The sequence below is a fragment of the Oreochromis niloticus genome, linkage group LG2, assembly GCF_001858045.2.
Source record: "Oreochromis niloticus isolate F11D_XX linkage group LG2, O_niloticus_UMD_NMBU, whole genome shotgun sequence".
NCBI lineage: Eukaryota > Metazoa > Chordata > Actinopteri > Cichliformes > Cichlidae > Oreochromis > Oreochromis niloticus.
This window is the reverse complement of record NC_031966.2, coordinates 14,447,019-14,459,182: the sequence shown is the minus strand read 5'-3', so window position 1 is coordinate 14,459,182 and position 12,164 is coordinate 14,447,019. Positions and strand designations below refer to the sequence as shown.

At 39.8% G+C, this 12,164-nt stretch overlaps 1 protein-coding gene across 2 annotated transcripts in view; it reads left to right on the top strand.

Moving 5' to 3' along the window:
- Positions 1-11,848, top strand: part of fgfrl1a (fibroblast growth factor receptor like 1a) — a 64,515-nt gene extending 52,667 nt beyond the window's left edge. For both annotated transcript variants that reach the window (XM_005467282.4, XM_005467283.4), the window contains exons 4-8: positions 772-849; positions 4,346-4,639; positions 7,113-7,285; positions 7,381-7,561; positions 8,670-11,848. In XM_005467282.4, the coding sequence (XP_005467339.1) occupies positions 772-849; positions 4,346-4,639; positions 7,113-7,285; positions 7,381-7,561; positions 8,670-9,094 (1,151 nt within the window). In that variant the 3' untranslated portion in view covers positions 9,095-11,848. The remainder of the gene's footprint in view (positions 1-771; positions 850-4,345; positions 4,640-7,112; positions 7,286-7,380; positions 7,562-8,669) is intronic.
- The last annotated feature ends 316 nt before the right edge of the window (positions 11,849-12,164 follow it).

The following is a 12,164-nucleotide window of genomic DNA, read 5'->3' as shown; positions in this document are numbered from 1 at the left end:
ACCTGCCCTTCATCATTTCTAGGATTGTTTTTCAACTTTTTTTGCTGCAGAGATCTTACTTAAAAACCTGCATATTTAGAGTGAAAACAAGGATGCTTCTGTATTTCTCCTTCCAACTGTTAGGAGATAAAACAGTCCTCTGATTGTAATTTGCAGGAATCAAGCAATTAATCTTGATTTAGTTATTATTAATCTGTGACTCTCTTTCATAGCGTGTTTTTTGTTCTGCCCCCCCTCACCCCAGTCAGTCATGGCAGATGGCTGCCTGCCTGAGACTGGTTTTGCTGAGGGCGTCTTCCTGTTAAAATGGAGTTTTTCCTTCCCACTGTTGCCAAATGCTTGCTCATAGGTGGTTCTCTGTTTTTTGGGGTTTTCTCTATATTATTTTAGGGCTTTTACCTCACAGTATGTAGCGGCTTGAGGTGACTGTTGTTGTAACTTGGCACTTTATAAGTACATTTGCATTCATTTGAAGTGAATTGATTTTACATTGAAAACATAAATACATTTCTTGGTCCTTTGGTGCAGCTGTAGCATGTAAAAACAGCAGTCAGATACAGATAAAATAAAACCTCCACTTTTGCATTCAGAAAGATTTTACTTTCTGAATTTTATTTTTTATTTTACTTAAGCTGTACAAGTGGGCTGTTTAGAATAGTAACTTTAAAAACAAATAATTTCAGGTGTTGTTGTTTTGGGGGGGGTTTAATTTTTAATTTTAGAGTCAATCCTCAAATCCCACCTCTTGTCTTTCTCTTTTTCCCTCACCAGATGATTCCAGTTCAAGAAATGGAGCAGGACCAGCCCACAGTGATTCTGAACATGCCCCAGAGCTTGCCGGGAAACTGGGTAAGCACTCGTGACTTCTCAGTTCTCATCACTATCGAGATATAAACATTTGAAAATGAGAAACAAGCTTAGAAGTGAAACCTGAGACAGCATGTGTAACAAGTACAGTAGCCGATTGTACAATAAACACCTTGCACATGGGGGGGAAATGATGAGGGTTTCTGCCCACACACAGACACGCAAATACGCGCAGGCACACATCGGGGTGGCTGTTTGTGCAAGTAATTGGCTCTGACAGAGTGGAGAGCAGTCTATTTGTGTGAGGTGTGATTTGGGCGGACGCATTCCTTCCTTTCCCCCCTCCCAAGTGTTCCTGGACCCTCTTGTCATGTAGCTTAACCCTTCTTTCTTTACTTGTTGTTATCACTTCATCAAACTTTCTCACCTTCACCTCCTTCTTTTTGCTCTGTCATTTCAGACACACTTCTGCTGCACTTCTGTTTCTCTTCACACATTTATGCACTCTGTGTGGTCATTTAAGCAACCAAACATATGTTTATATATAAATATCATCATAAATTCTTGCTCTGTGTTTACAGGACCTTTTAATGCATATTATCTAAACTGAATGATAAATCATCTTAAGTGCATGCACTAACACAACAGTTACACCATATATGGTAATACGCTTATAACCATTTTTTCCAGAGTTAAATGAAAAGTGAAGATAGTGGAAACACCGGCCAGTTATTTTCAGACATAAAAACAATGGTATCAAAATAAATCAATTATATATTACTGGATACACTGATACTAGGCTGTCATCTATCATACGTACTGACTTTTTACTGGGAGAAGAAACAGTAGGCAAGAAAGTGTGTTAGTTAAATCAAAGAATCCAAGGAGAGTAAATGAAAAAGCTGAGAAGAGTAGTGTTCAAACTAACTTTCAATAAGCTGTCAATCAGAATCCAAAAAGTTTTATTAACACCTTATAAACTTATAAAAACCTCATGAAATTGAGATCATAATCGTTTTTGTTAAAAAAGAGATAGATTTCTAGTTTTTGAACAGGAATCAGTTGGAGGCAGCCAATAGATCTAACTAAATTTAATCTTTATATAAGATTAAAATAATGTTTTTTTTTTATTCTTTTGAACAAATTCCTCCTTATTTTTCTCTATTTAAGTTAAAAAAATTTAACTTCCTCCGATACAGCAGATCCAGGTGGTATCAGTCTTATTCGTCCTGAAGTCCAATTCTTAACCTAAATCTTTACTTAAATCTTAACCCTAACTTAGTTTAACCCTACACAGAACCTCGCCAGAACTACTCGCGTTGGGAATTATCTCGTCTATCTCAGTATAGCATCTAAAATCCATGCTGGATTTCATACGGCTCTTTCTGTCCCTCGCACGCACACTCCGTCCCACCGTGGCTCTCCTACTTTTGGTCTCTGGCACACCGTCTGATCAAAGGCAGTCAGTCAGAGGGTCAGCAGTATTTTTACACTGTGAAGTGTGGCGCTGAAGTGGCCCCCGAGACCCAGAACAAGCCTGCCCTTTTGCTCACTCTGGCTCTCACCTTCTCCCCTCTCTCGATCGTGGCTTTTTTTGTTCGCCCTTGCTTCTCTCGCCTCTGTGTTTTTTTTCTTCTGCTTGTTCATGTGCCCTCTCTTTTACCTTTGCTTTTTATTGTTTTAACTCGGTCTCTTTATCGTTGTGTGTTTTTTAACCATCACTTCAAGTTTTATTTGTCTGTTCTTGGAAATCTATCAGTCTTCTGAAGGTGCTAACCTTAATATGAACTTCACTTTTTTGCCTTTCATCTGTTTTCCTCTTAACTTGTGTTTGATTTGGTTCATCTTAGACGGTATAAATCAGTTTATTTCCATTACACCTCGCCGTATTCTATTCATTTTCCAGTCTCATCTTTATCCAGTCTAGTTCAACTAAACTTTGTTTTGGCTCTTTCCTAGACTTACCAGTTATTTTCAGTCTAAACCATGCACCGGTTGAATTTGTGTACCCATCAAAGCTGTACATTAAACTGTGAGTCATTGTCTCATCCAGGCTACTTTCTTTCCTCGCTCTTTGTTAGATATGTTGACTCTGTCTCGTCACAGCTCAGCTGTGGTCCAGTAGCTTTTCTCAGACTCAGGGTGCACAGAGGTGAGACTTAAAAGCCTTTCCGGTATGTTTGTTTTGTTATCCTGCCCAGCTTCAGGCCTGTCGGCAGAGAGCTGTGTTTCCACTGAGTAATGCAGCTCTACTGAAATCTCCTAATTTGAGCGCACAAACCCGTCACATAACTCTTCTCCCTGTTTGTTTATCCAGAGCTAGAATAATAACTGTGTCTAAAGAAAGAGATGAAACTGCACTAGTTTCAGGGTGATTTACCTTCCCGGCTGATGGCTATCTGCTGTGGCTAAAATATGAGGGCTGTAAAATCAAGCGCTCCTGTGAGTGATTTCCTCTCCTGCCTACTGCTTAGGTTTTTCTTTACCTCTTTCATCTGTTTTCACTGATTGTTATGCTTTTTAAATAGGATGTGTATGTATGAATAGACTAGACTGAGGTATTGTCCAGCAATGAAATATTTGTGGTACTAAATGGAGTTAATTCATGCATTCGGTGGAAGGATGTGGATGTTTGAATAGCTTTATGCATGGAATGAATGGCTGTTTGGTGTGATGCTAGGTCACTGTCTAGCTTTTGATGACTTGTGCAATAACAACCGAGTATTTAAAGTGATGCTACACTCTTGTATAGCTGCTTTCTGGTTTTTAGAAAGCATTTCCCATGGACGCTTGATTTCAAGTCCAATACATGGCCTTTTTATAAGCAGGAGAGGGGTACCAATGTGGATCAGTGGAAAATGTGTGTGTGTTTTCAGTGATGTAAGTCTTCTGTGTCAGGGAGAAGAGGAAGTGATTCAAGTTTTTTTCTTAAACAAAACAATTAGGGTTTATTACAGCAAATTACACTGTATATACCAAGAGGCACGTTGCCATATGTTGTTACAGCACAACATGGAATTCCTGGCACTGCCCGCAGAAATGACCTCAGTCTGCTTTACGCTCCTCGCTCTGCAAAAACTGTACATCACTCACCAAGTCTCAGTCCTCGCTCAGTTAAATTTTGTTAACAGCAAAGCAGTTGATTTCATGGTGCATAATTTATTATTATGAGCAAGCTCTGGCAGTTGGAGAGACATAAAATGAATCTGTAATCCCAAACAAACATTTATAATAATAAAAGGTTTTTAACAGCCCCATGGAGTGATTAATTATCCAGAGATGGCATTTTGCAGTTATTCTTCAAAGAATCTGGGGGGAAAATATAATAAATAATAAACATGTAATTGTAATTTTTTTCTAGTTATATGGCTGCAACACTAATCATTTAATTTGCATCAGACCATTTTTCCCACCTGCAGCCGACTAAGAGAGAGAAATGAAGTGTTTGTTTCTGTATGTTTCTGAGTGGTTTCAAATCAAGCTTTGTTTTCTTTCTCTAATTAATGAGTATTTTTTTTCCTTCTCTTTACTCTTGCAGTTCGTCCACGTTTCACTCAGCCAGCAAAGATGAGGAAACGCGTCATCGCGCGCCCAGTAGGCAGCTCTGTGCGCCTGAAGTGCACGGCAAGCGGTAATCCTCGCCCTGACATTGTCTGGTTGAAGGACAACAGGCCACTGGTAGACGAGGAAAGTGGAGCAAGAGGGGAAGGGAAGAAGAAGAGATGGACTCTGAGTCTGAAGAATCTGACGCCGGAGCACAGCGGGAAGTACACCTGCCACGTCTCCAACAGAGCGGGAGAGATCAACGCCACCTACAAAGTGGAAGTCATACGTAAGTCACCAATGCTTGGTCTCGTATAGAGTATAGATTAGCTCAAGTTATCAGGTGATGCTGAACCACATTTTCAACTTAGGTAGCCATTAGTTGAAGCCTGATGTCAGGGAGTATTTTCAAAATGTACTATCATCCTTCTTAAAATAGCAGAGACCTTCCTCAAAGGTCAGAATGCTATTACAGTATAAACAGGGCTAGTAAATAACTCATCACATGTCCTTACTGCCAGTTAGTATGTAATGCTAAACAATGGTAACCCGAGGGCCACACTCAAGCTTTTTCTGGAAATTTCAAAGGCTTCATCAGAAATAGAGATAATGCTATCAGGAGCAACAGACACCCAATCACGCTGAATGAATTTGAAAACAGCACAACTAAAGGAGGGCTCAGAGTGACTGAAGCCAGCCCTAACTGGGAGTTTTATTTAAAAAGAAAGATTTAAACCTAGTTAAAAAGCTAGAAACAAGGTGTCTCCTTCTGGGAGGTGCTTCTACAGGTAAAGCGATTAAGGCTCCGCCTCCCATTCAGAAACATGCTCGTGAAATGTTCAGTGTATGCGTTATATATGGCTACATGTGGTCATCTCATGCTGTGACACATCAAAAAGCAAATTTTGGGGGAATGTGGCGTGCATGTATTTTAGCATTCCTGCTGTTATATTACAGACCAGTAGGAATGTCTCTCACTGAAACAATAATACACATTATGCTGTACACATCATCGTTTTACTGAAAGGCCGGCGTGACAAAATAGCAGGGTTTGAAATGGGTTTTGTTTCCAGTCTTACTCGCGGTACAGTGATTATGCAGGATGTCTAAGATCATGTGATCAAGATCACTATAATTAACTTTTCAGCCATTTAAATGATTTGTTGTCAAAGAGTCTGCTGCCAGGAAGCGACCGCTCATGCTCACGTACAGGCTTTACTGAAAGAAAGAATGACATTAAGATGGTAGTCATTAGCAGATTTCGCTTACAATTATGCTGTAACTGATGACTGTTAACTTGTGCCGACAAACATTCATATTTTACAGGATAAAAAGTGCTCATATTTGAGAAGGTGCTGGTTTATCACTAAGAATAGAAGTTTATTTATAAGTCTTCTTTCAGCAGCTTTTATTGATCCCCACTAGTGTTGTCTGTAAACATCATTCCAGCAGGTTAGAAATGTTCAGCGGGCTTTTCAGGCTGCAGTGTGATCCGCTTTTAGTCTAAAAGAGTCTCGTTACTGTTGAGGGTCGAATGTGTGTTATGACGAGTTGTGGGTGTTTTGTGCTGTATTAGGTTGTGTTGGAACCTCGATGGACTTCATGTTGACCTGTTTGGTGGAGAGATGGTGTCGGTTTTGTGCGTGTGTGTCCACTTAACTGCGTGTAACCAAATGTTATAGCTCTGTTGAGAAGCTCAAACTAGCTCTCTACACTCTCACTTTACTTCACACATCTGCTCTATATTAAACCACAGCTGTAGTCTCACACACACACACAAGCGCACATAAACTAAAAAGAAAGTAAATCAAGCCGCTGCTTGCTCGTGTCAGATGTGACATTTTCTCTATCGGCTGAGATTCATCCAACTGTCCGTCATTCCCAGCTGTTAGAAAGAGAACTAGAAAAAAGAGACACAGGGTCAGAAACCCAATAAAGCTTTTAAAAATCATATATAATCCTTGAGTGGAGATGCGAGACGCTATAGCACGAGCATAAATTGTGAGATGCTTGGAGGTGAATTTTCAGCTGTATGACAACCCCTCTAGTATAAAAATCTGGTCACGTGTTTCCTCTGTATTTAAATGTAATTAACCTCAGCTTGCACGGGGCATGTTTCTGTTACATTAACATATTTAAAGTCTATACCAGCACCATGAAAATTAAAACCATCTTCCTAAAACCTTAAACCTGTTTACAAGGGGGGAAATGTATGCTTTTAACTCTTTATCAGATAAAAACAAAAGGTTTTCATATCATCACCACCACCTAGAAATTAAGCTAAGTTTGAAAGCTGGTTTTCTTTTTTCAGTTTAATTAATTAATCCTGTAATCCACCAACCAAACAAGCCTTTCTCACTCAGGCCTTTGTTGCTCTGAGATTAACAGATAACAGAAAGGAGATGATTAAGTATCTCTGCAAGGTCTCTTTTTATCAGCTGTGTGAATTGATAAAGAAGAAACAAGAGCTACAGATAAATGATCTGTTTGCATGTCTTTAGCACACAGGGATGATGCAGGGGAAGCTGAATACAGCAACTAATCCTCTTTACCCACATTGTTACTTTCTCTGGTGTAATTTACTCCAAATAAATTGATTATAAGTGCATACCTCCTGATTTAATTCTTATTCAAGCAGACAATTAGAAAATAAAATAATCAAACATTTCATTTTTCACATTTTTGTAGTTTGAAGAATACAACATTAAAAATAGTTTCTGTTTATGTTTCTGCACGTTTGTCTATTTTGTCTCTTTCTTCAGAACGTACCAACTCTAAACCCATCCTGACAGGTACTCACCCTGTCAACACCACCGTGGATTATGGGGGAACCACGTCTTTTCAGTGTAAAGTCCGCAGTGACGTCAAGCCAGTTATCCAGTGGCTTAAAAGAGTCGAACCTGGTGATGAAAACAAATTTAATTCCACCATAGAGGTACAAAAAAACCTTTTCTGAAGCAAATTAGCAACATTATTCGTTAGACTGAATTATTTTTTAACTTTGAGGTGTGTGTTTATGTTTTTTCCAAGGTTGGAGACTATCACTTTGTGGTCCTGCCTCCAGGAGACGTTTGGTCACGCCCTGATGGATCATACCTCAACAAGCTTCTGATAACCAGAGCCAAGGAGGAAGATGCCGGCATGTATATCTGCATGGGAGCCAACACTATGGGCTACAGCTTCAGGAGTGCCTACCTCACTGTGCTTCCAGGTCAGAGGAAGAAACGTGGTGCCTGCAGAGAGAGAATTATTAGATCTTATAGTTTACAAAGCCACACGAACTTCCACCTAAAAGTTCTTACGTGAGCAGAAATCTGTGGCTCTTATTGCAGATGTATGCTCTTTCTTTCTTCCAATAGAGGTACAGATAACTGTAACTGTGGATACCAAGAACCGATCCATACAAGTGTGAAGTATTCATTTATATTCCTTACTACTAACCATTCTTTATGTGGAGCAGACCATAAAGGGTAGGGGGCTGGAGCCTATCCCAGAAAAGAGCAGGGTACACCCTCAGAGATCACCAGTCTGTCACAACCACTCACTCTTAAAACCAATTTAGACTCACCAAATAACTTAAGCCCATGCATGTCTTTGGACTGCGAGAGGAAGCAGAAGTACCCAGAGAGAACGTGCAAATTCAGAACTCAAACACAGAAAGACCCCAGACTGGATTAAAACCCAGGACCTTCCTGCTATGAGGCGACCGTACTAATCACTGGAGCACTGTGGCGCCTGAGACCAAAACTAATAAAATTAAAAGCTAAATAAAACAGACGATTTATGCGATTTACCTCACTCATTTCATTTCAGCCCAGTGTGATTCGTTTCTGCTTTCTCTGCTCTTCGCATCAGTTCTTACCACACACTCGACCACAACTCGTTATCTTATCGTACATGCGCTAAAAGCTTCCCGGCAAATGTTAAGCCCCATTGTTTGAGCTTCAGAGTGTTTTCAGCTCACTTGGCTACTGTTTACTGTTGCTGTACCAGAAGTGAAATACTTTCAGTCTGCCCTTTGCTATTGAGCCAATTTATGTTTGAATTGAATTGAATAAATTGGCCTCATAAGTCAAAATTATTCAAGCTTTTGATTCAGCTTCAAACTGACATCCAATCCACATTTCAGATGAACGCATCCCGAGCTACAATCTGCTTAGCAAACCTCCTTTGTTACAAACCTCTGTCTCTAATATCACCTTTATTTAACAACATGCTAGCTTACAGCAAAAAAGTATTGTGAAGTTAATCACCATGACACATGTAGCATGTCTTATTTCCACTTGTCATTAATGCCCTTATTTGTCTATCCGCTGCAGATCGGAAGCCTCCCCCCAACTCAGTTCCTTTACCGTCATCTTCAAGTCTCCCCTGGCCTGTGATTATCGGAGTACCAGCATGCGTCGCCTTCATCTTAGGCGCTGCCCTTCTCTGGTTCTGCCAGTTAAAACGCACCTGCTCCTCTTCTTCTTCATCGTCTTCTGCTCTCCCTTCTGCTCAGCGTCTGCCCGTGGCCAGTCGTGACCGAACCTGCCCAACGGTCTCTCCTCAGCCAGCTAGCGGGGATAAAGACTGTCTTTCGTACGAGGACTACGTTGCCCACCAGCAGCTCCTCCTGGCTCAGGGAGGCAGCGGATTGGCTCCCAAAATCTACCCAAAGATCTACACAGACATACATACACACACACATTCACATGTGGATGGGAAAGTGCATCAGCATCAGCACATTCATTACCAGTGTTAGCAGTGAGGTCAGTAGGAAGCTTTGGTGTTTCACGTTCGGCTCTTAAATCCAGCCATCAAAATCCACGCTAACTGCTGGTGTACAGAGCAAAGAACGAGGAAAGCACATGCAAAAGACTGTACAAAAACCTGGGATTATACAACTCTACTGCAGCCACATTTTGTGCATGAACAGACTTAAGAAAAGAACAATGAAGAATGTAAAGAAATATGGTTTTTATTTTTAATCAACCTGGCATTCAGTTCATTCTGTGAGGGGGAAAAAATCCCTAAATCTGTTTTATTCAAACTTTTTATGATGTCACTTTTTTTCCCTTTTTTGCTCAAAGGTCCTATTTGAAGACACAAATTAAGTGAGCAGTTTAAAGGTAACTTAAAACAATATATGTCGTTATCATAACCACACAGCCTCCTCAGTCACATTACAAAAACACTTTCTCTTTTACTACAGGATTTCAAATATAGCTACTTGTGTATATAAATGATTATGTGGTATTTAGCAGGCTATTTCCTGGTAATCTATAAAGAGCAGTGTAGCTCGTGTGTAATGTAATAGCTTAATTTCAGAGCATATCTCAGGCGTCAGCCCAACTGAGCCATGAAAAACACAAATCAAGGCAAACTCGACTATATCCTCAACCCCAGCATGGATTAGGGCTGCTTTTGTTTTCTTCTGCCAGGCTGAATCGCCAGCTGCTATCTGGATGCTGTGCAAGTTGCAGTTTTTATCTTGTTCATTAGACTTTAGATTTGATTCAAGGCGGTGAAGGTTCAGAAAACAGATTGCAGTAATCATTCGATCTCTTCCTGATCTCTTCTGTCACTGAAAATCCCTTTACTGCTTTGCATCGTCACCTTTTTGCCTCATTTCATTTTATTTTTTTCTGATTTTGCAAAGGTCGCCATACTGTACCTGCATAGTGCATCTACACAGGTGCTTTTTGGGAGATTGATAAAACCTCCCCCAATCAACGTGAAAAGGAAATAGTCTGAGTTTGAGTTGTAACCTTTCTTCCACTTTTAAGTTTGAATAAGTCAGACCTTTTTCATTCCTATTAAAACACGCTTTGTAGGCTTAGCTATGTTCTTATATTACTTATCTTTGAATTATCCTGGGCAGAGGCCTAATTGGGTAGGTTAACTGAAAACACCTGGCAAAGGGTTCTCCCCCTTCACTAAAGCAGTCTCAGCAATCAGACACACAGGTCAAAGGATGACATTTACCTGAATGTCTTTTTATACCTCAATGCTCCTGGTAGGTGTAGGGATGTTCACCTGCATCCACCAGAGATAAAAACATTTACCCTGAACAGAACATCAAAGAAAAGCAGCTCCAGCAAACAGTAACGCACAGCAAGTTTCAGCAGACTCTCTTTTGCTTTTTTCCTCAGGTATCCATCTCTGCGTCTGCTCGTGAATCTGACCACTTCATAAAACTGTGTAAACCGATATGCTAAGATAAGATTTAGGTTTCAGGTGTTTTACATTATGGTGCTCGCTGAGAGGCACGTTCAGCCATGTGTCGGGTTGAAACAGTGGGGTGACTCTGTCCAGAAGAGCATAAACATTAAAAAAAGAAGGGTAGAAATTTCAAGTGGAATATGAATCAGACTCTATGCTTGCCACGCCAGTTTGCATAAAAGCAACATTTCTCTCTGCAATCCTTCCTTGGGGCTTAACAAAATACAACAGCGAGAACTTTACAAGGAAATGATATATCGGAATCATCTGGTAACTTTAATGCTTGTTCTTCACAATTTATTTTTGCACATAAATCTTTAATCTCAAGAATGACAGTGTACAAATATATTTTTATAGAGATACTATACTCCTGTGTATATTTTTATATTACTCACTGGTATGCCTGGCTGTGTCACTAAGAACTAGTTGCCTGCAGTGCTTTGAGTGAACGCATATAGAACCAACTGCTGGTTAAGCCTCCGGTTGCTTTCTTTTTTCATTTTAAGTCACCTGAAGAAAAGAAGTTCAGTACATTTGATACTGTTATCTACAGAGTAATTGTACTTTTACATTATAGACATCAAACTGCCTGCATATCTCCAGCATGCAACACCACACCCTGCATCATTCTTGCAGCAGGGTCCCTCTCTTATTTACAGACTTAAAGACTTAAAAAACTGTTGTACATTTCAAAAGGGAGTTCATTTAAATGCCTGAAATGACAGAAAACATCATTTGAAATATCTCAGTTCCCTGCTCATGAGAAATCTTCCATTTTTTTCCTTTTACTCTCACCCTGAAATGTGTGAACTTTACTCTTTTTCTTCTTGTATTGGAACAGTAACCTTTCATTCTGTCACTGTTACGTGTTATATGCATCAAAGCTAATCAACTGCCAACAGACTGACTGTGTATATGTGCACTCACCACTAGTATGTACATGGAGTGACATTACTGTTGAAATAATAGACAATGTTAGTTGATTTAGTCAGAGTGGTTTGGACCATACAGAAGCTCTTGCAGCACATTGGCCCACGAAACGTTGTAAATGCTAAAGATAGAAAAAGAAAGTGTGCTTCTAATTTATTTTATTTTTGACATTTTTTTTATTATTATTATTATTTTCGTATAATTGGGCATTATACTGCATGAATTGATTCTGTGTTCTAGTCATAATGTAAGCTATGTAGCAAATACCACTTTGATGTCCTTGTAAGATACTGTATTTATACATGCTGACAAAATATACAAAATTTTATTGATAATCTTTATATTGACAATCTTGTACAGTCTATTGTCATTTAGTTTTAAAATGATTTCTTCCTATTGTAATCGTGTTATTGGTGCCATTAAAAAAGTCAAATCTGGCTGATTTTGCCTTTTTGTTCTTAAAGATTCACTTCTGCACTGAAAGGTATTCCCTGTCCGTGCTGCTGCATCCATTTTCTGTCACATAGACGCAGGCGGGGATTCCAATTTAGTCCAGCACAATACCTTCCAGCACCACGGGACTGTCTTTAAGTGAGTGTCCTTCTCTAAATAGTCAAAGCTCTTTGGCTGTGCGAGCTGCAGCCAGCGTTTCATCTGTCAGCGTGTCTGTCTGGAGGGAT